This window comes from Podarcis bocagei, assembly GCF_964188305.1.
Source record: "Podarcis bocagei genome assembly, chromosome: 1".
In the NCBI taxonomy this organism is placed as follows: domain Eukaryota; kingdom Metazoa; phylum Chordata; class Lepidosauria; order Squamata; family Lacertidae; genus Podarcis; species Podarcis bocagei.
The window spans coordinates 133,294,761-133,322,294 of NC_138125.1; the positions used below are offsets into that span (position 1 = coordinate 133,294,761).

At 45.9% G+C, this 27,534-nt stretch overlaps 1 protein-coding gene across 1 annotated transcript in view; it reads left to right on the forward strand.

Annotated features, from left to right (window-relative positions):
* Positions 1-27,534, forward strand: part of PARD3B (par-3 family cell polarity regulator beta) — a 622,948-nt gene that overhangs the window by 476,101 nt on the left and 119,313 nt on the right. The window contains exon 21 of the mRNA XM_081200610.1: positions 21,936-22,071. Within this exon, the coding sequence (XP_081056736.1) occupies positions 21,936-22,071 (136 nt within the window). The remainder of the gene's footprint in view (positions 1-21,935; positions 22,072-27,534) is intronic.

The following is a 27,534-nucleotide window of genomic DNA, read 5'->3' on the forward strand; positions in this document are numbered from 1 at the left end:
GAAACCCTGAGCACAAGCGCTTCTCATACAGGCAGGGCTTTCTAAAGTTCTGACCCCTCTCAAGTGGACGCCATTGCCATTATAAGAGAACAAAGGGAGAAGTTCATTTTCTAGAAAAATAGCGTTGCGTACAAGGCAGGACAGACTGCAGCATTTCATCACAAGTTTCATTGGTGAGAAAAAGAAAACTTAAATACAACGCCAAAGCTTGTTTGCATGCATTATCATAGGAAAAGGTTACATTCCAGTATCTTTAAATGCAAAGCAGGAGAGCTGTCAATAGAAAGACCTCTAGCTCAGTGGTAGCATTTGTCTCCGCATGCAGAATCTTCGGGGTTCAATCTCTGGCAATTCTAAGTAACGCTGGGCAAGAAAAACCTGGAACATGCTGGCTGGGACTCAAGGAGCTTATAGTCCACAAGATCAGAAGGGCATCTTGTTGGAGACTGCTATAGCCAGTTCCAATGACTCTACAGTGGTACCTTGGTTCTCAAACTTAATCTGTTCCGGAAGTCCATTCCAAAACCAAAGCGTTCCAAAACCAAGGCGCACCTTCCCATAGAAAGTAATGCAAAATGGATTAATCCGTTCCAGACTTTTAAAAACAACCCCTAAAACAGCAATTTCACATGAATTTTACTATCTAACAAGACCATTGATCCATAAAATGAAAGCAATAATCAATGTCCTGTACTTTAAAATAAATAAGACAGTATTGTAGATGATAAAAATTAAAATTACTTTTCCCCCCTTTACCTGCACTGATGATAGTCATTGTTCGGATGGGGGGCTTTTATCCATTTCTGCAGTCACACAATCAATCAATCAATCAATCAATCAATTATAAAACGAAAAACAAGCCACAGCCACAAAAATGAAAAAGACACACAAACAAAAATGCAAAAAAAGTGAAAACAAAAGCACAAAATATCACCTCAGAACACTGCAGTCGGAAATGGAAGTCTTTAATTACACTGGGGGGGGGGCTTAAATTAGCTGCTCAATGATACAAACAAGATTTTTAAGAAACCCTAATTATGATGGGGGAGGACTTAAATTTGCCGCGCAAGGGTAAAACAGGATAAAAAAAACCCTAATTACGATGGGGGTACTTAAATTTGCTGTGCAAGGGTAAAACGGGATGGGAAAAACCATAATTATGATGGGGTGACTCAAATTTGCTGCGCAGCGGTAAAAACAGAAGCTCAGGAGCACGTTTGGCTTCCGAGGCAAAGTTCAAAAACCGGAACACCTACTTCTGGGTGTGCAGCATTTGAGTTCTGAGTTGTTTGGGAACTAAGCTGTTCGAAGACCGAGGTACCACTGTACTGAGCTCGATGACTCAAGGATCTGACATTTTTTTACAAGGCAGCTTTCTGTGTACCTAGGGACTTTGCCCCGTTTTAAAATTACGCATCATCTACCCCAGTGTTTCCCAACCTTTTTTGGGCAAAGGCACACTTGTTTGATGAAAAAAATCTCGAGGCACACCACCATTACAGCCCCGTGACGTCAGCGCGCAGCGTCACGCCGGGAGGGACGCACGAAAGTGAAAGTTTTCAATTTTTTCCCCTCCCCCTTGCCGGGGAACCTCCAAGCTTTGGGGGTGGGGGGGAGGAGGCAGCAAAGCGAGGCAGGAAGGAGAGCGCGGCTTGGCTGGGTGAGCTTTGGCAGGGAATGAGAGCCGCGAGGCGGGCGCTGCGGACGGAGGCGCTGCCCGCCGAGCTCGCAGGCAGGCAGCCAGGCAGGCAGACGGCGAGAGCCCCGCGCTGGGCGGCCTCTCCTTGCCGCCGCCGCCCCGCCTCTCACCGCCCGACTCGCCCGCCTCCCTCCAGGCAACATCTCGCGGCACACCAGGCAACATCTCGCGGCACACTAGTGTGCTGCGGAACAGTGGTTGGGAAACACTGATCTACCCCAAAAGGTATAGTTAAAGCCATGGTTTTCCCAGTAGTGATGTATGGAAGTGAGAGCTGGACCGTAAAGAAGGCTGATCGCCGAAGAATTGATGCTTTTGAATTCTGGTGCTGGAGGAGACTTGAGAGTCCCATGGACTGCAAGAAGATCAAAACTCTCCATTCTGAAGGAAATCAGCCCTGAGTGTTCACTGGAAGGACAGATCCTGAAGCTGAGGCTCCAAGACTTTGGCCACCTCATGAGAAGAGAAGACTCCCTGGAAAAGACCCTGATGTTGGGAAAGATGGAGGGCACAAGGAGAAGGGGACAACAGAGGACGAGATGGCTGGATAGTGTTCACGAAGCTACCAGCATGAGTTTGACCAAACTGCGGGAGGCAGTGGAAGACAGGAGTGCCTGGCATGCTCTGGTCCATGGAGTCACGAAGAGTCGGACACGACTAAATGACTAAACAACAACACCCCAAAAGGAGATCATCTGGGCTTTGCTGTTTAGTATGCAGAGGCCGGTGAACCTCCGCCAATCTTGGAATACGTTTTCTTGCAGCCTTCTTTTATAAAGGTCAGTCAGAAGAGAAGTCCGTTGCCAAGCTGTAGGTTACAAAATCAAGAAAGCGTGGGTTTGAAGCAGAGACAGGATGGGAAAGAAACTTGAATGAAGAAGTTCATCATTGTGTTGTTGTTGTTTTAATTTTTTGTATGGAGAAGATACATTAGGAGCCGTCGAGAAAATTGTTCAAGCACGCTAAGTCATACTTAAAAAATAATAACAACAGACCGTGAGATGTTTGCAAAAAGCACTTCTGCCAACTAGTTCAGGCAGCTGATATTTAATTCCACTCAGTGCTTGCTACAGGTAAGAAGAAGAGCCTAATTGTTTTTTAATTAATCCCTGGGAGCCAAAATAATATTAGCTGCTGAATTTCCACTAAGCCGCCTCTGAAGTCAAAGAGTCACCGGCGATGTTGTGGGTCACTGGGCTCAATTTTCGTCCAGATAAATGATGCCCATGTGTTGCTTTAGGAATCCTTAACCTTTTGGACGGAAGTGGCTGCAATGCTTTCATGCAAGTTTGCAGGGCTAAAAGGTCACCACATTTTTTTTCGTTTCTAAAAAGTACTTTAAAACTAGATCATGATCTAGTTGGTGTTTTTCCAGCCCAAGTTAAAGCCAGTTTCTGTTTACAAATGAATGTCTGTGCAGTTTTCTCTTGGTTCCTCCTCCCTGGCATTCACTTTGTGTACCTTCGTGACTAAATAGATGGTTTCCATATATTCTACATATGTCTAGCTATAGGGTTACCTTTCTGTCAGTTCCCATTTTCAGGGATGTCTAGCGCTGTGACTCTGCTCGAAAGGAATTCTGCCCCACAATTGTGTCCTGAAAATTCTCGGGTTTCCGCCTTTCAAACTTTACTGCTCTCCCGGTTGTGGGGGATACATTTTCAAATGCTGCGGGCGGCAGTTGTGATATTGAGGGGAGCCTGCGGTTTCCCCAGAGTTTCCCTTTCAACACACACCATCCCACTATCCTGAGTTTCTAATGCACTCTTGAGTGTTCGAGAGCAGCTGAAAGAGGACTGTCTCTACGAACTCCTTCCCCTCCTCCTCTCCTTTCAGCAGCTCCACTGTGTACAAGCCTCAGGGAGATCCAACAGCCTTGCATACTCTCCTCCCCTAAAGCCAGGAGCAGAATTTACCCCATCTTTACTTCTGTTTTAAAAGAATCTCACTTGGTTTAGTGTGAGGTGAGAACCAGGCATCTTGGCTTGGGGAAAAACCTGGTTAGCTGCTGTGGCGTTTGCCTCCTAGGATGGGTCATAAGGAAAGGGTTAAAATGGGTGTGAAGTGATTGGCCAGTGAGAATGCAAGGGGGGGGTAAAAGTTAGAGTGGGAGGTTTTGAAAGTTAGTTGAGGTTTGGGAGTTGAGGTTTGGGAGTTGAAGAAGGAAGAGGGAGGTTTAGGTGTGGGTTGGTAGAGTTGTATTGCGAGAGAGTGAGAGGAATTGTTAGGTGGAGTCAGTTAGATACTTGGAATAATCAGTTTGGAGTTGTTAGGAGCTAAGAATAAGAAGCTGGCAAGAGAAAAATTAACTGAAAGCATAAGCTTGTTCCTGCATTTAAAAATAAACTTGATTATTTGTTATGTTAACAACTGTCTGGACTCCATGTGTCCCCATGAGATACGGGGTGGTGGCAGTGGAAAAAGCAACCGCAGTGGCGGCACAGGGTCAATAGACCGTCGAACGTCCGGGGGCCCTGTGTGTAATCGCCACAGCTGCTAACCCCTGGGGTGGTTTTCTCGTTGCAGGACTGCCTTAGGGGACGAGGAGGTTTCAACCTTTCCTCTTAGCCTAGTGCTGTGTTGGGGATGCATGCAGCAAATATCTGCATGTGTGCGAAGGGGAGAGAAAGTAGGGAGGGTGGACTGCATGTGTGGTGGGAGTATGGGGTCTGTATGCCTGGTGAGCACAGTGCAAATATGCAAGACTGAGTGCATTCTCAGTGGCCACAGGCATGTGGTTCTTAAATGCGGTCCTTGGGCCAAAAGGTTTAGCCAGCCTTTCCAATTCTTTATATATATTAACAGGATATATATATATATATATATAATAAAAGAAACTCGAGTGGCACTGTGGGTCAAACCACAGAGCCTAGGACTTGCTGATAAGAAGGTCGGCGGTTTGAATCCCCGCAACGGGGTGAGCTCCCGTTACTCGGTCCCAGCTCCTGTCAACCTAGCAGTTCGAAAGCACCTCAAAGTGCAAGTAGATAAATAGTACCGCTCCGGCAGGAAGGTAAACGGCGTTTCCGTGCACTGCTCTGGTTCGCCAGAATATATATACACACACATTTTTATTAATTTTTTAACATATCACTTCCAACAGTCATACAACATAGCTTCTCATCTTATACAATATTTTGGACTTCTGTCAACACCTCTGATGATTTTTTCCGTTCTCTGTCACTTATTATGCATTTCTTAACTTTTATATTACATTTAATTATCCTTAACTAATAGTTCTCCTCATAGTCTTTCTTGCAATATCTCAAATAACTCACCTTACAAAACTTCTTGCAATCCTGCTAGCGTAATCTGTTCATCACAATAGCTTTTCAGATAGTTCGGAAATTTACTCCAGTCTTCTGAGAATCTCTGGTCCTGCAGGTTTCGAATCCTTCCTGTTAATTTATCTAACTCTGCATAGTCCATCAATTTCAACCTCCATTCTTCTTTCGTCGGTAATTCTTCTTGCTTCCATTTTTGTGCCAATAATATTCTTGCTGCTGTCATTGCATATAAAAACAGCCAGCCTTTCCAATTCAGCCCACTTCCATGCATACCTTCATGGGTGCCCAAGGTTCATGTGTTTGTTGGATAACGTGGTGCCTAACTTCATTGGCAATTGTTTTTTGCCACTGCAATAATAATAAGATATGGCATGGAATCTCCATTTTGGTAGTATCGTACCTTGACTCTCCCCCCCCCCATTTTCTTTTTAACCAGTTCATAGACTTTTCCTGGCTCGGAAAAACAGAAATCGGAAGCCTGCGGCTGATTTCGGCTGCAAAATCTGCAAGCTGTGGTTTTTTTTAAACATTTTGAGTACTCTTTATTTGAATTTTAACTTCTGTTATCTTAGAGAATTGTCAGAGAGCTCTTCTATCGCAGTATCATTCATTTGCTCAAGTAGAGATGTAAACATCAAAAGCTCATTTCCTTGTAAACTATCTTTTCTCTCCATGGCTGACAAAGATGAAAGCTTGAAATATTGGAGAGTTATATTTTTTTAGTGTGGGTTTTATTTTTATCATTTCCCCCCAACTATTCTTTTTCTTTCTTCCTATTATTGAAGCTGCGAAGGCGCTTCGATAAAACATGCAAGATTTCACTGCTCTGAAATAAAATGCTGGCTTCGTAAATGTAGCCTTTGTAACGCACCCTTTGAAATTCACCAGCCTTGACTTCTTAAAGTGAGTGATACCATAAATGAACAATACCATTCAGGAGTGCTTTCCCACACGTTTTATGTACGTACAAGACAGGGATGTTCCTGTCTGTAGATAGAATTCTGTTTTGACTTTTATGGCATTGTAGCTATAGGAATCGACATGTTCCTCCAATCAGTACACAGTTGTCTTTCTTAGTTTGTGAATGGGATGATTTCTTCCCCTCCTGCCAGAATCAATTAAAATGGGGTTGGGGTGGTGGGGTTTCATTCTTTGCTGCTGCACGATTTCTGTTCTCATCCAGTTCTTAACCTGAGGTACTATTTCTGGGTTAGCGGAGTCTGTAACCTGAAGCATATGTAACCTGAAGCATGTGTAACCCGAGGTAAAGGTGAAGGTAAAGGGACCCCTGACCATTAGGTCCAGTCATGACCCGCTCTGGGGTTGTGGCACTCATCTCGCTTTATTGGCCAAGGGAGCCAGCGTACAGCTTCCGGGTCATGTGGCCAGCATGATTAAGCCGCTTCTGGCGAACCAGAGCAGCACACGGAAAAACCGTTTATCTTCCCGCCAGAGCGGTACCTATTTATCTACTTGCACTTTGACATGCTTTCGAACTGCTAGGTTGGCAGGAGCAGGGACCGAGCAACAGGAGCTCGCCCCGTTGCAGGGATTCGAAGCGCTGACCCTCTGATCGGCAAGTCCTAGGCTCTGTGGTTTAACCCACAGCGCCACCCGTGTCCCACTGTACCACACATCACTGTACCCGAGGTACCACTGTAATAATAATAATAATAACAATAGAATAAGCCGTCCTTATTTTCATCAGAGAAATGTTGGAGTGTATGAACTCAGTACTAGTACACAGCTTCACAGACTCCTTCCTAAGCCCAGCCTCTGGCTCCGTCTATTACAGAATTGGGCTGGCCCAATACATTTTGTTTCCTGAGACAAAGGACAAGATGGCGCCCAATTCTTCCTAAACAAGCCAACTGAATTGGTGGCTGAATCTTACTTCAACTCTGGTGATGGGGCAGTGTTTTCTCCCATGACATCTGACGGCAGAAGGGCAACTTATGGGGTGGAGAACAGGCTGTATGGCACCCGCTATCAGAAGCAGCCACCTCACACCTTCATGGACCGTGAGGGTGTGTGACATCCCGTGCTGCGATGGTAAGCCCAGCTTTTTGCAGGATCCTCTCGCTCCCTGGAACCTAGCATTGAGTGGTTTGCATTCCCACTGAGAATGGCTGAGGGGGGAAATGAACTCTCCTTGTACCCAGAACTTACACCCTTGTGCAAATTAATTGAAACAAAGCATGTTTTCTATCTTACTCGTAATCCTGTGCTCAAAACAAGCACGAAAAGTCAGTTGATCATTATGGCGTTGGAAGCCTACAGCCAACAGAAGGAATGATGTGCTCGCCACAATATATTGAGGTTCTACAAAAGAGAGTTATTCCAGAGCTGGAAAAGAGGTATCCTGACGGTACTGGGATATTGCAGCAGGACCTAGCCCCCGTCACACATCGAAAGTGGTGAAGATATTCATGACAGAGCAGCAAATACAGATACTTGATTGGCCAGGGAATTCCCCGGATGTAAATCCCATTGAGAATTTGGGGGCTCCGTGCTGTAGACTGTACGACTACGGAGAAGCTCATTCAGGCACTGATTCAAGTGTGGTACAGGGATCCGAAAATCAACAGTGACGGTTCAAAACGAGTAGACTCCATGCCAAACCATGTTGAAATGCTGCTTAAAAATAGCAGAGGTCATATCCGTTACTAATGTACGTATATGTAACTTTTGTACACATATATACATTCATATGTGAGTTTTGTACAATAAACTACATACCATATTTTTTGCTCTATAAGACTCACTTTTTCCCTCCTAAAAAGTAAGGGGAAATGTGTGTGCGTCTTATGGAGCGAATGCAGGCTGCGCAGCTATCCCAGAAGCCAGATCAGCAAGAGGGATTGCTGCTTTCACTGCGCAGCGATCCCTCTTGCTGTTCTGGCTTCTGAGATTCAGAAATTTTTTTTTCTTGTTTTCCTCCTCCAAAAACTAGGTGTGTCTTATGGTCTGGTGCATCTTATAGAGCAAAAAATACGGTAGTTTGTTTCAATTAATTTGCACAAAGGTGTAGGATCTCCAGTCCGGAGCTGGTGTCAAGAGCCCAGCTAGAATAGCCTATGAAGGAGGTTCAAAGAACAGGCAGCCAGAGGGTTTAATTCATTTCACCCACGTTCCTCTTCTGCTATGAAATTGCCCTCCCAGCCCTCACTTTTTACATGATGGGGGCAGACACGGTGTTAAACCAAAACTTCTTCTGCCGTCGCCTGCAGTTTGAAAATATGAGTTCAACAATATGAATTTAGACAGGAAAGGCCCAGTAGCAAAATACTTTTTTCGGAAACAAAATGCACCTACGCACTGTGTTTTGTTAAAGGAAGCTCAGTAAGACATCAGTCGTTACCCCCCAAAAAAAGTTGTTCTGTTGATTGACATCCAAATCAGATCCTCAGGGATGAAGCAGCCAAGGTAACTTTGTGTGGTACCTGAGGCCTAGCGATACATATTGTATGCCACTGATATTGAACTGATAACATGAAAGAACGGCACCTGCTTTATGAAAGGAAAGTGGCATTGCCTCACTGAGATGATCAGAATGAAATGCAATCTAATAATAATTGTTGTTACTGTTTAGTCATTTAGTCGTGTCCGACTCTTCATGACCCCATGGACCAGACCACACCAGGCACTCCTGTCTTCCACTGCCTCCCGCAGTTTGGTCAAACTCATGCTGCTAGCTTCGAGAACACTGTCCAACCATCTCGTCCTCTGTCGTCCCCTTCTCCTTGTGCCCCCCATCTTTCCCAACATCAGGGTCTTTTCCAGGGAGTCTTCTCTTCTCGTGAGGTGGCCAAAGTATTGGAGCCTCAGCTTCAGGATCTGTCCTTCCAGTGAGCACTCAGGGCCGATTTCCTTCAGAATGGAGAGGTTTGATCTTCTTGCAGTCCATGGGACTCTCAAGAGTCTCCTCCAGCAGCATAATTCAAAAGCACCAATTCTTTGGCAATCAGCCTTCTGGACATAGAAGGTGACAATTGTGAAGGACACTTTTTCCTGCCAAAGGGCCTAACCACTTCCCCATTCTTGCAACTAGCAGGGGTGTGGCTTCTCGCTAATACGGGAGAGATTATTCCCCTGGTAGGAAGGGTGCTTTTGCTAGTGACATACAGATAGCAGCTCAAGAATTTACCTTCCTGGGTGATATGCGCGAAAGGCCCATTTTACACAAACACACACACACACACAATTTTTATTAATTTTTCTGTTTTACCATGTAAAGTACTCATTTTTACATCCTTAGTATATCAGTGACTTCCCTTCTTCTCTTTCCATGGTTCATTTTGCATATCATAAATCCCTGCCTATTTAACAAAAACTAAACCATTCAGTATTCCATTATTACATCTGTCAAAACTTATTTACGCTGTTGAATTTATCTTAATGCTGCCAACGTTTTCAAGTGTACACAATCCCCCCCCCATATATTCAATAAACGTTTTCCAATCTTCTTTAAACGTATATTCTTCTTGTTCTCTTGTTCTCTTGTTCTATGCATATTGTTCTATGCATATGTTCTGTGCATATTGTGTCAATTTAAGCCATACTTCTTTGGTTGGGACCTCACTCGTTTTCCATTTTGGGGCTAAAAAAACACAGGCCGCAGTAGTGGCATACATAAATAACCCTTTATTGAAACCTGGGAATTTCAGTCTGAATTATCCCCAACAGAAAGGACTCTGGTTTTGGTTTTTTGGGGGGAAAGTACTTTAAAATATTTTTTTCAATTCGTTATGGATCATTTCCCAATACGCTTTTACCCTTTTACAAGTACACCATCCAATTTTAATTTTGAATTGCCTACAATAATTATCAGTAGATTGGTGGATGTTTTGTTTTTTGTTTTTACAAACAAACAAACAACTTTTGGAGCATTTAAGTCACATCTGGGCTAGAGAACAGATCTGCATGGGGACTGCACAGTTTGTTCACTATGCTTGGGGACTTAGACACCTTAGTTTTTGGACTGACTAGTTGAACAATGAAAGTTTAACACCAGGACGAATCAAAGGCAATTCAGAAATAGTGACAGTGGTGGGTTGAATCATAGCCCATCCATTTTCTATTCCAAAACTGTAGTTTCAGGGCAGCCATAAAAGGAAAGGGATAACGCAGCTCTCTTTAACCATCTTACAATTTAAATGCTGATCACAAGTCTTATTGATGCATTCCAGCGAGATTCTTTATTGTATAAATTTTTTAAGTATTATTTTTGAAGTTGGCATAATTCTTTTATATTTCTATTTCAAGGTCTGATTTCTTTTCAGGACAATCATTTGTTCATCCTATGCAACTGAAAAAAATATACCCCCTCCCATCTTCTTCATTCCTTTGCTTTAGAATTCGTATCTGATCAAACCCATATTTTTAAATATATGTATTTATAGTCAGATGGGAGAATAGGTTGCAGTCAAAGTATGATTTTTCTTGAAAATGTGAGAAAATGGTGGTCTTTTTTTTAAATATTGCCTTATCAGTTTCTTTTTTTTATTACTGATGACTTCATTCTGTTTGAATTCAATGCTTCAGTTTCTTTGGGGTAAACTAATAGATTATGTATGCGATATTTGCCTGGCCCTGATTGAATTCATCTGCTGGGTTTGAATGCGGTTCATATATTCATGTAATTGTCAGGAGCCAAGTTGAAATTCAGAACTCTTAAATGATTGGGCATCACTGTCATTTCTTTCACATTGTTGGGAGACTTGAAGCTTCTTCTTTCTGTCCTCTGCGTTGGTTACTGTGGCGATCACACAGGGTCCCCGAACGTTTGATGGTCTATTGATCCCTGTCCCACCACTGCGATTGGTTTCCCGCTGCCACCAATCCGTTTCTCTGGGGTACACACGGAGTCCAGACAGTTGTTAACATTAACAAATAATCAAGTTAATTTTTTTTATAATAATATTTATTATTTTTCCAAAAACTTAGACTTTAAAAAAACAATACAATACAACACATCAAATCAAATCAACAAAACAAAACAAAAACAATAAAATAAATCAAACAATTTCGTTATCTCATCTTTCATTCACTTATTTCCACGACCTCCTCACACCTCCCTTTTTGTATTCCACTTCTGTTAATTATTTCAGCAATTCCTTTCCATCTTCCTCTGTTTTCTATCCTATAATTATCTTACCTCATTCTAACCTTATTTTTTCCTTTAATGCTCTATTAACCTATCTGTACTTAATTCCTTATAACATTTCTACTAAAGCCATATAACTTCATTCCAACATTTTTCTAACATTCATTAATTTTACAGTATTTCTGTAAGTAGTCTTTAAACTTTTTCCAATCTTCTTCCACCGACTCTTCTCCCTGGTCTCGGATTCTGCCAGTCATTTCCGCCAGTTCCAATCAAGTTTATTTTATAGGCATGAAAAGTTTGTGGTTTCAGTTAATTTTTCTTGGCAATTTCTTAATCGTAGTTCCTTTACTGTCCTATACATTCCTAACAACTTCAAACTGATTATCCCAACTATCTATCTGACTCTACCTAACAGTTCCTCTCACTCTCTCACAACACAACTCGACCAACCCACAGACTTGTATCCTCCCTCTTCCTTCTCCAACTCCCAACTCTCAACTGACTTCCACACCACTCCAGCTCTAACTCTAACTCTAACTCCTCCCCTTGAGTTCCCACTGGCCAATCACTTCACACTCATTTAACCCTTTCCTTATGACTCACCTAGGAGGCAAACGCCACAGTAACTCAGTTCATATTTCTCTTCAGGGCCGTCTTAAGCATATCCGGCGCCGTGGTACAAAGATTCCCTCCAGTGCCCCACCCCCCCACCCCATTTCTCAGAGGTGTCAACCTTTTCCCAAGCCTCTGCAGGGATTGCTCTCCTCCCGCCGGGGCATGGGAAGGAAGCTGCACATCTGCCAGCCATATAGTTGGCGGGGCGCAGCATCCATCCTAAGCCTCTGCAGAGATCGCTCACCTCCCATGGAGGCTTGGGAGGCAAGCTGCACGCCCGCCAGCCATATGGTTGATGGGGCGCAGCTGGCAGGCATGCAGGAGGGAAAGGGGAGGCCGCCAGCAAAGCCGTGCAGCTCCCCGACTTGCTGTGGTGCCCCTGAGAGGCCGGCGCCCTGGCGCGACGCACCACTAAGCGCAATGGGAAAGACAGCTCTGTTTCTCTCCTCAATTACAGTGGTACCTCAGGTTAAATACTTACCGTATTTTTTGCACCATAACACTCACTTTTCTCCTCCTAAAAAGTAAGGGGAAATGTCTGTGCGTGTTATGGAGGGAATGCCTACGGGTGGCATGCCTACGGATTTTCCTCCTCTAAAAACTACGTGCGTGTTATGGTCGGGTGCGTGTTATAGAGCAAAAAATACGGTAATTCGTTCCGGAGGTCCGTTCTTAACCTGAAACTGTTCTTAACCTGAAGCACCACTTTAGCCAGTGGCGCCGCCGGAGCATGATTTCTGTTCTTATTCTGAAGCAAAGTTCTTAACCTGAAGCACTATTTCTGGGTTAGCAGGGTCTGTAACCTGAAGTGTATGTAACCCGAGGTACCACTGTATACTGAAATCTTTAAAAAGCCAGTACTTCTAACTATGTGGGCAGTTATTAAGAAAAACATCTCTTAAGTCTGTGTCCAGCATTTTATGTTTGGAGGATAAAATGGGGATGTACTGCCAACACTGACTTTCCTCAGCTTCCACCCACCAACCCACCCCTTTCAGAAGAATTTCGCTCTTATTGTAGTGTGGAGCTTTGTAGCTCCAACCTGCAGCTAAATTGTGGGCGATCTGCTGGTGAAAGTTCATTCTAAAGCATACAGCAGCTCGGTTTTTTTAGCCCCTAATATTTAAGACTCTGGGCCAGGTTAAGCTTGCAATTATCCTGCAGATGGTTTCTCAGAAGAGGTTTGCTGCCCCACAAAAATGACCAGCAAAGCCAGCTTGCTATTCTACCACATAGATTTGCCGACAGATTATATTTTATAGACAGCGCTTCCAGCAAGGGGAGCTTCTCACATTATGTTGTGGAGATGACGCTGCCTGCAACCTCACACAGTCAGCCGAGTGTTCTTTGCCTTAGTGAAAAGTGCTCTCATTTACGGACGTCAGGGTACCCAACTCTCACTGACACACTGAGCCCCCACTGCAAGCCTCCCCATTAACAAGGTTAAAAATAATTTAAAAAGGGGTTTCTTCGGGTATGTTCAAAGCAAGAGGGACAACAAGCAAGTGGTAGGTTCTCTGCACAGAGAAGATGGTGAAATGCTATTAGGTGACAGAGAGAAGCCAGAACTGCTCAACACCTAATTTGCCTCTATCTTCATGCAAAAGGAAAGCAATGCCCAACCTGGTGGTAACAGAATAAATGATGTAATGAGGGAGCGGCAGTTCCAAGATAGGAAGGGAAGTGGTAAGGTAACACCTAGCTTCTTTAAATGAATTCATACCTCCAGGGTCTGATAAGCTGCACCCAAGGGTAATCTCAGAGCCTCTGTCTGAGACTTCTTGGAGAACAGGTGAGGTCCCTGCAGATTGGTGGGGAAATGTTGTCCCCATCTTCAAAAACAGGGGAAAAGAAGACCCAGGTAACTACCAACCAGGGAGCTTTACATCAATACCAGGAAAGTTCCTTGTTGTTGTTTAGTCGTTTAGTCGTGTCCGACTCTTCATAACCCCATGGACCAGAGCACGCCAGGCACTTCTGTCTTCCACTGCCTCCCGCAGTTTGGTCAAACTCATGTTGGTAGCTTCAAGAGCACTATCCAACCATCTTGTCCTTTGTCATCCCCTTCTCCTTGTGCAATCTTTCCCAACATCAGGGTCTTTTCCAGGGAGTCTTCTCTTCTCATGAGGTGGCCAAAGTATTGGAGCCTCAGCTTCAGGATCTGTCCTTCCAGTGAGCACTCAGGGATGATTTCCTTCAGAATGGATAGGTTTGATCTTCTTGTAGTCCATGGGACTCTCGAGAGTCTCCTCCAGCACCACGATTCAAAAGCATCAATTCTTCGGTGATCAGCCTTCTTTATGGTCCAGCTTTCACTTCCATACGTCACTACAGGGAAAACCACAGCTTTAACCGGAAAGTCCTGGAACAGATAATGTTAGGATATTTCCGTTCCACCTTAAAAGGGAGCAGGCTTTGTGAGTCACAGAGTCTGCGCATGTCCTGTTCACAGGATGTTTATGTTCTGATATTCCTTTCGGTTTTGTCAGTTGGCCAGAGACGCTGACACAGAACGGTCATGTCTTTCTTTGTTTTGTTCAACGCTAAATAAAGTCTGTAAATTATGCTCTTCTGCGGTGCAGCTTTCTGCCTGTGTTTCTGCTGATAAACAGTGTACACAAGCCTGGAATGTGGCAATCCGTTTCTGAGGCTTCGTGTCGCTAACTGCTGGATCTGCCTGTCTACGGGAGACCGATGGACGTCCGGCAATCGGCTTGGGTCATGACGGACTATATCTCCCTGGCAGTTTCCCAACAACAGGGTTTCGGGCCCAGATTCACAGCACCTACAGGAGAGTAAATGCTGCAACAGACTGCGTCAGAGAGGTATGTTGAGGGAAAAGCGAAAGAAAGGGACGCTTTTCTGTTTTACCTCGGAAGGAGTCTTTGAACTCCGGCTAGGCTTAATTGGCCTGGGAGCTGCGCCAAAGAGGCTTCGTGATTAATGGCTGCCAAGATAACGAGTCTCTGAAGTTAAAAAAGACTCACGGCTAATGCAAAAGGCTGGAAATGGAGTTTTTCCAAGCTTCTGGAAATGCTGACTGTCCGAAGTTGGATGGGCAGAATTATGAAACCTGGGCAAAATGGTGTGAATCTTTGCTGCGTCAGTTTCGGGTGTGGCATACCGTGAATGAAGCCCCCCCAGTTCCTCTGACAGAGAGATGGAAAGCCGCTGATTCGAAAGCAATAGACGTAATAGTCTTATCCGTATCTCTTGAGGAAATTAAGACGCTGGCTGGCAACACCACTGCACGTGGAATGTGGAATGCTTTGAAAAAAGCTCACAGGCCAGTCATCCCAGCCCAGAGTTTGACTGCATCGGAGGTCCTAGCTGTTTCCCAGAATGCGAGTGAATGCAGGGATGCTGAGGGCACCGGTTTCAAGCTGCAGGGGGAGCTAACCGTCACGTCATCCCAGGCAGCATTCCAGCCTCCAGGGGGAGCCAAGGAGTCGGCAGCTGAGAGCTCTGGTTCTCGTGAGAACCAAGGTCAACGCCTTTGCAGAGGCCGGAAAGGCAAAGGTAAACAGAGGCAGACGCAGACATCTGCAGATGGCCAGGAGCAGAGGGAGGGTGAAGAGCCCGCGCCAGGGAAAAACAAAGCGATGTTTGCTGGCACTGCTTCACCAAAGGCTAAAGGCACGTCTGCTGACCAGAAGCAGGGGGGCAAGCTGCAAAAGCCCACGCCAGTGGAAAGCATGGTTTTGCTTGCTGGCACAGCTTCACCAAAGGCTAAAGGCACGTCAGCTGGCCAGGAGCAGCAGGGGGGCAAGCTGCAAAAGCCCACACCGGTGCAAAACAAGGGTTTGCTTGCTGTAAAGACTGCTCCAACAGCCAAAGGCAGCTTTGTTGTTGATTCAGGCTGTACCCGCCACATCTCGAAGGATCGGCACCTCTTTATCTCCTTCAAGCCTCAGGAAGGTGAGATCCACCTGGCTGATGGAAGGACGTTGCAAATTGCAGGAGAAGGGACTGTGAAACTTGCAAGTCTGCACACTACCATCAGTAATGTACTTTTTGTTCCAGGAGCGGCGAGCAACTTGCTTAGCGTCCCGCAGCTTACTGGGCGTGGTTTTCAGATTTCCTTCAAGAGGAGCGTCTGTGTCATCAGTAAAGGCAAAGAGGACTATTTGCATGCAAAGTTTATGGATGGTTTGTTCCATATAACTTATGAGGACACTGCTGTTGTATCTAATGCTGATTCTTGTTGTGTTGCACAAACTAACAAAGTTCTTCATGCAGGTTGCATTCACGATGCGCATCGAAGATTTTGTCACCTCTCTTGGAAGGCACTGGCCAAGATGCCAGAGGTGGTTGAGGGTTTGAACATCAAACCCTGTAAATTTCACATGAAATGTGTATCTTGTGCAGAGAACAAGGTGAAGGTTGCTCCCAAAGGCAAGGAGTCTAGCAGGCAGGCTTCCAAACCCTACCAGCTAGTGCATGCGGACCTGGTTGGGCCACTTGCGCCCTCTATAGGAGGAGCAAGGTACTTCATGATTCTGATTGATTCTTTTTCCAGGTACATTCATGTGTATTTGCTCGAACAGAAATCGCAAGCGTTTCCGAAGTTTAAGGCATTCTGTGCTTGGTTGGAGAATGTGCACGGTAAACGTATTTCCTGTTTGTTTACTGATCGGGGCGGGGAGTTTACTTCTCAGCAGTTTGAAGCTTTCCTGACTGAGAAGGGAATCCAGCATGACATGTCAACGCCCAGATCGCCATGGATGAATGGGCTTGCGGAGAGAGCAAATCAGACATTGCTGCAAGGAATCAAAACCTTGTTGCATGATGCCAATCTCCCTGATAAGTTTTGGGGCGAAGCTCTGGGGAATTTGGTTTATACCGTTAATCGCAGATTGTCATCACCCATTGGCTGTACCCCCTATGAGAAGATGTTTGGCAAGAAGCCCAACATCAAGCACATGAGAATCTTTGGTTCTGACATGTGGGTACGCACACAACAAACCAACAAGCTTGGGAAGCGTGGGGCACATGGTTTGTTCATGGGGTACGAAAAAGGTGCATACAGGGTATGGATGACTAACTCTAAGTCCATAAAGTTCACAAGGAGTGTTGAGTACAATCCTAAGTGGGGGGAAAATGTGGGAATTTTCCAGAGTTACCCAGAGGAGGATGAAGGTGATGTCAAGCAAGCAGCTAAAGATGAGAAAGCTGCTGCTACTGCTGCTGAGGATGAGGATGATGATGATGATGATGATGATGATGATGATCATGATCAGAGTTCGGATTCCAGTTCAGTGGGCAGTGCTGCTGCTGGTGTCAGTGACAGTGATGACACAGCAGACTACCAGAGCGCAAAGGCCTCAGTCAGACCATCTGATGCGTCTGACAATGAACTGGAAGAACCACTGTTCACCATTGGTCACTTTTCTCCTAAGAAAGAGGAGATGAGTCCAGAAGACTTGCGTCTAGTACGCAGATCTGAAAGGGCGACCAAGGGCAGACCTCCAAAGAGGTATGCTGATGAGTTTGCTAAGACAGCAACTGCTGTTCTTAGTAGCTCAGAGAAGGTGTGGGAACCTTCAAGCTTCAAAGAGGTCCAGGAGTTAACCTCTAAAGATGCTGAGCCTTGGCTAAATGCCATGAAGGCTGAAGTTGATTCCTTGAACAGGAACCAAACTTGGGAACTGGTACCGGTAGTCCCAGGAATGAGACTGGTTGGCAGCAAATGGGTCTTCAAGGCCAAGACAGACCAGAATGGCAAGGTAGTCAGACACAAAGCCAGATTGGTTGCCAGAGGTTTTTCACAGGTACCAGGACAGGATTACCACGAGACCTACTCTCCCACAGTCAAATATGAGAGCATTCGGATGATGCTCAAGATTGCTGCGGAGGAGAAACTGCATGTTTCCCACCATGACATTAATACAGCTTTTTTGTGCGGGGTTTTGGGGGAGGAGCTGTACATGCTTCCACCTGATGGGATGGAGATACAGAAGGGAATGGTCTGTAAACTGCGGAAATCCTTATATGGTCTCAAGCAGAGTGCCAGGTGTTGGAACACAAAACTCACTGAGACATTGCTTTCTCTAGGTTTTCACCAGGGCAAAGCTGATCCATGTGTGTTTGTCAAGGAGGAGGGGCAAAACAAACTGTATTGTTTATGTTTTGTTGATGATCTTCTGATGTTTTGGAAGAATCAGGCTTTTTATCAAAGCACCCTAGCTCAGCTGAAGGAGCACTTTGACATGAAGGATCTTGGTGAGGTATCCAACTATCTTTCTCTGCAGGTGGAGAAGGACCAAGCAGGTAATTTTCTGGTACACCAAACACAGAAAATTGCTGATGTATTAACCAGGTTGAATTTGGTTGATGCAAACCCAGCAGACACACCGATGGTGACAGGTTACCAGGTAGACAGTACTGCTGAAGCGTTTTCTGACACAACGCTATACAGATGCATTCTAGGCAAGCTGAATTTCATTGCCAGATGTTCAAGACCTGACATAGCTGTAAGCTGTAATCTGCTTAGCAGACATGCCAACAATCCTACGGTTCAGGATTGGAAAGCTCTGAAGCGCATAGCCCGCTATTTGAAAGGGACTATGCACTACAGGCTGAGGTTCACCAGTCAGAAGACTGGAGGTCTTGAAATCTTTGCAGATGCAAGTTTTGGAAGTGACACCACGGATGGTACAAGCACTTCTGGTGTATGCTACATGTACAACCACTGCCTGTTTGACTGGTTGTGCAAGAAGCAGACAACAGTGAGCCTAAGTTCCTGTGAAGCAGAACTCAATGCTCTGTCATTTTCACTCATGGATTGTGAATGGTTGATGCAACTGTTTAAGGACATCGGGGCTTCTGTGAAATGTCCTATACAAGTGTATCAAGACAATAGATCTTGTTTGGCTTTGCTGAACTCCGAGAGTTGCAAGCAAAGGACCAAGTACTTGCAGATTAAGCTACATCGTGCAAGAGAGTGTATTCAGAAAGGACTGATTCAGGTGTCCTACATGCCAGGAAATGAAATTCCTGCTGATCTGTTGTCTAAGGTTGTTAACAGAGAACAACATAAGGTTTATGTACAAAGGTTGCAATTGGGTGAAAACAGGTACAACAGGTTACACGGAAAGGGGGAGGATGTTAGGATATTTCTGTTCCACCTTAAAAGGGAGCAGGCTTTGTGAGTCACAGAGTCTGCGCATGTCCTGTTCACAGGATGTTTATGTTCTGATATTCCTTTCGGTTTTGTCAGTTGGCCAGAGACGCTGACACAGAACGGTCATGTCTTTCTTTGTTTTGTTCAACGCTAAATAAAGTCTGTAAATTATGCTCTTCTGCGGTGCAGCTTTCTGCCTGTGTTTCTGCTGATAAACAGTGTACACAAGCCTGGAATGTGGCAATCCGTTTCTGAGGCTTCGTGTCGCTAACTGCTGGATCTGCCTGTCTACGGGAGACCGATGGACGTCCGGCAATCGGCTTGGGTCATGACGGACTATATCTCCCTGGCAGTTTCCCAACAGATAATTCAGCAGTTGCTCTGTGAGCACTTAAAAAAGGACCCAGCATGGGTTTCTCAAAGCAAGTCATGCCACACAAATTTCATTTCTTTTTTTAATGGAGTTACAAGCTTGTTGGATCAGGGGAATGCTGTGGACATCGTTTATCTTGATTTCAGTAAGTCCCCCATGATACTCTTTCAAGGAAGTTGGTAAAATGTAGGTTGAAAGAGATAACTGTTAGATCGATTTGCAGCTGGTTGGCTGACTGAACCCAAAGAGTACTAATTAAAAGTGGGGTGCCTCGGGGTTCTATTCTGGGCCCGTTGTTGTTCAACGTCTTTATAAATGACTTGGATGAATGAGTTGAGGGGATGCTCATCAAATTTGCAGATGGCACCAAACTGGGAGGGGTAGCTAATGCCACAGAAGACAGAATTGGGATTCAAAATGACCTTAACAGATTGGAGAGCTGTGCCCAAACTAACAAAAGGAATTTAAATAGGGACAAATGTGAGGTTCTGCACTTAGGCAAGAAGAACCAATAAAAGACGGCGATCACCTGGCTTACTAGTAGTACATGTGAAAAGGATCTAGGGGTCTTGGTGGACCACAAGCTTAACATGAGGCAACAGTGTGATGCAGCAGCAAAAAAAGCTGATGTTATTCTAGGCTGCATCAACAGATGTACAGTGCTGCCCCGCAAGACGAATGCCTCGGAAGACGAAAAACTCGCAAGATGAAAGGGTTTTGCGGTTTTTGAGGTGCTTCGTAAGACGAATTTCCCTATGGGCTTGCTTTGCAAGATGAAACGTCTTGCGAGTTTGTTTCCTTTTGAAGCGGGAACTGGGCTGGCAGGGAGCGAGCGAGGGAGCGACCTACCTTTTCCAGAGGGATCCTCTTCTGGAGAGGGCACAGAGGAGGCAGGTGGGCTGGGATCCAGCGGATCTGGCTGGGTCTCTGCGCTGCCGCCTCTGCCTCTCTCTCTCTCTCCCCCTCCCCACATGGCTGCTCCATTTTGCCCTAACTGCGCGAAGGCAGGAGGAGGCGGGTCAAAGGAGGAGGAGGCATCCACTGCACTTGGGCCGCCGCGAAGGCGCCTTTGAGGGGGTGGGAAGAAGCCGGGAGCAGCTGCCGAGACTGTGGGGAGCCCGGCGGCATGGTGCAAGGTAACGGGGGGAGCAAGGGAGAGTCCGCGCCGGGCGCTTCGTGCGTCCGCCCTCGGTTCCTGGGCTCGAACTTCCTTTGGCATCTCGTGGAGAGAGAGGGAGAGGAGCGGGCTGGGGCTTTGATGTGGGACGCGGTTTGGCGGAGCGAAGACGCGGCAAGGCTTGGCGACAGAGGAAGGGGGGCTGTTTTCGTGGGGAGGTGGGAGGGGGTGTCTTTGCCTCTTCCCGGCAACAGATCCTCCAGGCTGGGGAAACTCCTCCTGCTGGGGAGCGACCCGCTTTGTGCTTTGCCCGCTATCCCATTATAATACAGTACCAGGGTGGATCCGTGCTTCGCAAGATGAAAAAATCCGCAAGACGAAGAAACTCACATAACGGATTAATTTCGTCTTGCGAGGCACCACTGTATAGTGTCCAGATCAAGGGAAGCATTCAGGAGCTTGGTTTCCACAGTGTGCCTATATTATTTACCCAATGAGGCCACATTCATCAAAAACTATTCCTTCTCCCTTGACATTTAATACCCACATTGGGCAGGCATGGGGAATGTATATATGGCATCCATAAACGTCGCTGTGAATCAAATTAGTTTAGTATTTTTATATTTAAACCCGCATAAGACAGGAAATATAAATCTTAGCCAGCTAGCAGTACTCCCCACCCCCCATCCCGCATATACTTCCATTTCTTTCTTTGCTTTATGCATCTAATGCAAGCTTAATATTACTGTAATTTAGAGGCTGATCGTGCATCTCAAACATCACCGTCTCCTTCCTCCCATCCAACTATCTCAGCCCTTTCAACCACAGTGTTCTAACTGTGAACAAATTACTTCAGTAGCCAACCGAGCCATAGCAATCACTGCAGCCAAGCTGGAGAAATGTTTCATGGAAACACACTTTTGTTTTAAGGAGCAGGTTGAAAGTGAAGTTGTGGCAGGAACGTTGCTCCTCTCCCCAACTCAGAGAGGAATAACTTGAACCCAGGTGTCTGCACAGGTTTCCAGATTTCTTGGGTGTAGGTGTTTCAGGCTGAGCTCAAAATAAACTTGCAATGTGGACAGACCCAAATAAATATTTACATGTTCCATTTCATTTGTTAAATATTTTGCTTTCTTGAATTTGTGGCTTGGAGGCAAGGTGTAAACTAAGGGCCAGCAATGTTTTTGTGGCTTGGGCCGGTTCACGGTCCCACAGATGCCGCAGTGGGCTGGAATGCGTGCGCACACATGCCCAAATGCTATTTCCAGCACGGAGGAGGCGTGCGCAGTTTCCCATTGGCTGCAGGAACTTCCTGCAGCCAGTGGGAAGCCGGCCAGAGTCACGGAAGGCAGTCCATAGGAGCTGACCGAGTGGGTGGCAGGGGTCCATGGGCTCGTTAAACAACTCCCATGGGCCATTTGTGGCCCATGGGCCTTAGGCTGCCGACCCCTGGTGTAAACGGTGCAAGCAGGAGCCTGCCCACATATCCAAAATGAAAGTTTTCACTACAACGTGAACTGAAAATGAATTCCACCTGGACTCTGTGCTTACATCTGCTGAGGATGTAAACGCCCTCTGATGCAACTCATGCTACATTTTCTTCATTCTCCAGTGACCACCCACCTGTAGGAACTGCAGACCGCATCCAGAAGTTACGGAAGGAGTACCATCAAGCAAGACGAGAAGGCTTACCTTTCTACGACGAAGAGGAGGGCAGAGGAAGGCCATCTGATTATGATCAGCACTGGGTAAGGTTCTCCGCTGAAGTCTAATACGTATGTGTCGAGTATTATGGGGACAATACGAGAAAAGTAGTTGTGCTTCCCAAATAATTCATTGAGAAGTATATATTAGCCAGCCTTGCAAACAAGCCCACATAAGTTACTAGCCTGTGAAAAAAAGTAGTAGATTACTGGGGCTGGCAAAGGAGGGACAGAGAGTGCCATGCCTCCTTCGCCACCCTGTGACACTTTTCATAGCTCACAGCTTCTGCCTGCTTACTTGCTCACCTAGATGGGGCTGTGTGTACTTTGTTGTTGTTTGTTATTTAGTCGTTTAGCCATGTCCGACTCTTCATGACCCCATGGACCAGAGCATGCCAGGCACTCCTGTCTTCCACTGCCTCCCACGGTTTGGTCAAACTCATGTTGGTAGCTTCAAGAACACTATCCAACCATCTTGTCCTCTGTCGTCCCCTTCTCCTTGTGCCCTCCATCTTTCCCAACATCAGGGTCTTTTCCAGGGAGTCTTCTCTTCTCATGAGGTGGCCAAAGTATTGGAGCCTCAGCTTCAGGATCTGTCCTTCCAGTGAGCACTCAGGGCTGATTTCCTTCAGAATGGAGAGGTTCGATCTTCTTGCAGTCCATGGGACTCTCAAGAGTCTCCTCCAGCACCATAATTCAAAAGCATCAATTCTTCGGCGATCAGCCTTCTTTATGGTCCAGCTCTCACTTCCATACATCACTACTGGGAAAACCATTGTTGTCGTTTAGTCGTGTCCGACTTTTCGTGACCCCATGGACCAAAGCACGCCAGGCACTCCTGTCTTCCACTGCCTCCCACAGTTTGGTCAAAGGGAAAACCATAGCTTTTACTATACAAAACTTTGTTGGCAAGCAGACAATTCATTTTTATCTGTGGCTACTGCAGAAGTGCTTAAATGCAAGGGTGGTGTAGATTTTGGTAGCCACTATCCTATGGTCTAACAGGTGAGCATGGCAACTGATATATTTCAGTTACCGTTCCGTTCTTCAGTTGGTTTCGTGTTCTGCTAGGCTAATTGAGATAGATTCATGCAATGGAAGGAGGTACACATCCTCACCAGGGGTCTGCTGTGGTCAGGTAACATCTTTTTTACCGCAACCCATTCCTATATGTGCCAAGTTGCTACATGTTCATAGGAAAGCAGGTAATGGCATTTGATTTCCTTTCTCCAGAATTGTGATCAAGCCTCGCTTTCCCTCCCCACGTTAATAACTGCTCTGTGAAAAGCTTGGGGCCTTTCAGGTATAAACTGGCCATTATGCTAAGTAAGCTATAAAGTGGAGTCCCTTTGATTGTGTAAGCATAAATGAGTATCTCTGCTTCTGTGCTAGACTCTTAAATTCTCCCCAGTCTCAGACTACACTGGTTGTTTTCTTATCACATGACCAAGGAGCGGAAATGACTGAAATTGTTAAAACAGTTTCCCCTGATTTTTATGATGATACCTGAACACTGAAAGCTGTAAATACCTTCAGAGTATATAATACACCGTGGACTGTTCTGCATTCTTCGCCCAAGCATGTTGCCAAAACTAAAGCTGATTTAACAGTAAGGCTATCCTAAATGTCCACAAAGCAAACAACTTGCCTGGAAAAGAGGCAGGGGGTGGATTTTGTGTGGCCATTTAACATTTGGGAAGTTTTTGCGTTTCTTGTGGTTTTTGTGCTTTGGCTGCCTTTTTTGGAATTTTTATTAAAGATTTTCTTGATTTACAGAAGTATGTGTAATGTCTCTCTCTTGTATTTTTTCCCATGTACCGTATTTTTCGCCCTATAGGACGCACTTTTTCCCCTCCAAAAATGAAGGGGAAATGTGTGTGCGTCCTATGGGGCGAATGCAGGCTTTCGCTGAAGCCTGGAGAGCGAGAGCGGTCGGTGCGCACCGACCCCTCTCGCTCTCCAGGCTTCGCGGACCTCTCCGCAAGCAGCGGGAGCGGTCCCGCTGCTTGGGGAGAGTTGCCGGCATCCCGAAGCCTGCGCGCACTGATCTCAGCGCGTCCAGGCTTCGCGGACCTCTCCGCAAGCAGCGGGAGTGGTCCCGCTGCTTGGGGAGAGTTGCCGGCATCCCGAAGCCCGCACGCGCTGATCTCAGCGCGTCCAGGCTTCGCGGACCTCTCCGCAAGCAGCGGGAGCAGTCCCGCTGCTTGGGGAGAGTTGCCGGCATCCCGAAGCCTGCGCGCACTGATCTCAGCGCGTCCAGGCTTCGCGGACCTCTCCGCAAGCAGCGGGAGCGGTCCTGCTGCTTGGGGAGAGTTGCCGGCATCCCGAAGCCTGCGCGCGCTGATCTCAGCGCGTCCAGGCTTCGCGGACCTCTCCGCAAGCAGCGGGAGCGCTCCCGCTGCTTGGGGAGAGTTGCCGGCATCCCGAAGCCTGCGCGCACTGATCTCAGTGCGTCCAGGCTTCGCGGACCTCTCCGCAAGCAACGGGAACGCTCCCGCTGCTTGGGGAGAGTTGCCGGCATCCCGAAGCCTGCGCGCGCTGACATCAGCACGTCCAGGCTTCGCGGACCTCTCCGCAAGCAACGGGAACGCTCCCGCTGCTTGGGGAGAGTTGCCGGCATCCCGAAGCCTGCGCGCGCTGAGATCAGCGCGTCCAGGCTTCGCGGACCTCTCCGCAAGCAGCGGGAGCCAGCGCTGGGCTCCCACGGCTTGCAGAGAGCTGCCTGTTTGGGGGCTGGTGTCGGGGGAAGCTCGGGCCGCCCCAGCCCCGCGCCTGGGGGGAAAATAATTTTTTCCCCTTTATTTCCCCTCAAAAAAACTAGGTGCGCCTTATGGGACAGTGCGTCCTATAGGGCAAAAAATACGGTAACATTTTTACAAATCAGTTTCATTTGTTGAGACATTAGGAATAAAAGGGGGAGAGGGGTGGAAGACAGGTGGGGGTGGGGTCAGGTGGTGATGTTTCTATTGTGCTTAATGTATGTAGGGTTTGGTGTCAGTGTTGCTTGTGCAGGTTCTCTGCTGTTCACTTGTGTTCCTTTGGTGGTGAGAGAGGTTGGGGTTGGCCTTGTTTGTTTGTGGTTGGCTGTGGTGATCTTTGTTTTCGTGTGTGAGTGGGGTGAGTGGGTGTTTTGGATCAGGTTGGCCATATTGATTTGTATGCTGTTGGTGGATTATTGTCATTGTCTTGTTGGGCTGTGTATGTGATAAAGGGGAGCCTTCTTCTTCTGTTTGTCCCCGTGTCAGTTTCAGTTTATTAGTTAATTTTTCTAGTAGGGCTGTTTCCCATACTATTTGGTACCATTGGTCCATGCTTACTCCTGACAGGTCTCTCCAGTGTCTGGTTATGGTGTTTCTCACTGCTGAAAGTAGGTGGGTTATGAGTTCTTTGTGGTGTAAATGGCATTGTTGTCTTGGAAGATGTTTAGTAGGACCAATTCTGGGGTGTTTTCTAATACATGCTTAGTTATTTTACATATTACTTGTATGGCTGTTGTCCAGAATAGTTGGATTTGGGGCATTCCCACCACATGTGGAGGTATGTGCCTGTGGAGGTGCACCCTCTCCAGCATTTTGGTGAGGTTCCTGGGCGTATTAGCGCTAGTTTTCTTGGTGTTAGGTACCACCTGTAGGTGAGTTTCAGAGTGAGTTCTTTTCTTTTCGTTGATATGGATTTAAAGGGGGGTTTAGACACATTCTGGTTCATTGAGTGGGGTTAATTTTGGCTGCCTTTTTTGAACCAATATATTGAATCCTTCTTGCTGGCAATATGACCCCAGCTGCTTATAGGTCATGCTGTCAGCCAGATTATATCACAATGCGACCTAGCCAATAAGGTATGCTTGTGTGACATCACAAAGCCAATTTAGAGTTGTTGTTGTTGTTGTTGTTGTTGTTGTTGTTGTTGTTGTTGTTCTTATTATTATTATTATTATTATTATTATTATTATTATTATTATTAATTTCTACCCCGCCCATCTGGCTGGGTTCCCCCAGCCACTCTGGGCGGCTTTCAACAGAACATTAAAAACAGAATAAAACTTCAAACATTTAAAACTTCCCTAAACAGGGCTGCCTTCAGATGTCTTCTAAAAGTCGGATAGTTGTTTATTTCCTTGACACCTGATGGGAGGGCGTTCCACAGGGCAGGCGCCACCACCTAGAAGGCCCTCTGCCTGGTTCCCTGTAACCTCACTTCTGAACCTCCAGAGTGGGCCATTTTCAGCTTCTCTACCAAATTACCAAAAGAAGCAAAACTGTTTGCAAAAAAAACAACCCACTTCCTCGCCCTTCCTCATCCATTGATTTTGGTATCTATTCCATAATTTTCAGTGACGTTAGGTCAAATCCTCATAGACTGGAACTACATTGCATCAATATGTAGTTTTGTATATTAACAAGGATTGAGGTGTCCCTTAAAATCTTCTATCTCTACCTGGAACATTTCGTGATCTCTTTAATATGCCGTTTCTGTAAAAAGACTTTGTGCTATCTTTTTAGTACAGTGGTACCTTGGGTTACAGACACTTCAGGTTACAGACGCTTCAGGTTACAGACTCCGCTAACCCAGAAATAGGACCTCGGGTTAAGAACTTCAGGTTGAGAACAGAAATCGTGTGGTGGCGGCGCGACAGTAGCAGGATGCCCCATTAGCTAAAGTGGTACCTCAGGTTAAGAACAGTTTCAGGTTAAGAATGGACCTCCAGAACGAATTAAGTTCTTAACCCGAGGTACCACTGTAGATTCTTCTACCTTATGAATTAGAGCAGTTTTGGAATATCCGTGTTTTGTAAGTCAAGCTGTATGTTCAGCTGACGGGTGTTTGATGTATTATGGTATTTTAATATTTTGTTGGAAGCTGCCCAGAGTGGCTAGGGAAGCCCAGCCAGATGGGCGGGATATAACTAAATTATTATTGTTGTTGTTGTTGTTGTTCTTGTTGTTGTTATTACTGAATGTAACAAATACAGTCTAATGGGTGTCTGGCAGGAAAGGTTGCTAGGATGGGGGTGAGGTTTGTGCTCTGGAGCTGTGGAGTGGGGAAACCTTAGGTTAGTTAACATACAAATCCAAACAAATAAATTTGATAGGAATATGGATTCTTCATCAAATACACTACCTCAGTGGATGACTGAAGAGGCCAGAGTGGACAAAAATAATAATCCAGTCCATCGGAATGTCCTGGGAGACAACCTTCCCTTCTTAGAATTCCATGGTTCCCTTTTTTACAGCTATAACGCAAACGATTGTTCCTTACTCTCTGAGGATATTGTTACAACCTTATCCTATGGAGCTGCATTAGGATTTGACATTTAATGGCCACCATACACTAAAGGGAAGGAAGGCAAAGTTGCTTTAATCCAACTCTGTGGATCTGAACAAAAGTGCTATTTGTTTCACATCTCTTCTATGTCAAGTCAGTACTGTGCTAGCTAATCTCTCAACAAAATGGACTTGTTAAGTTGTCCTTTCATCTAAGCTGTAGCTCAGTTTGTTTGCTTTGTCGGAC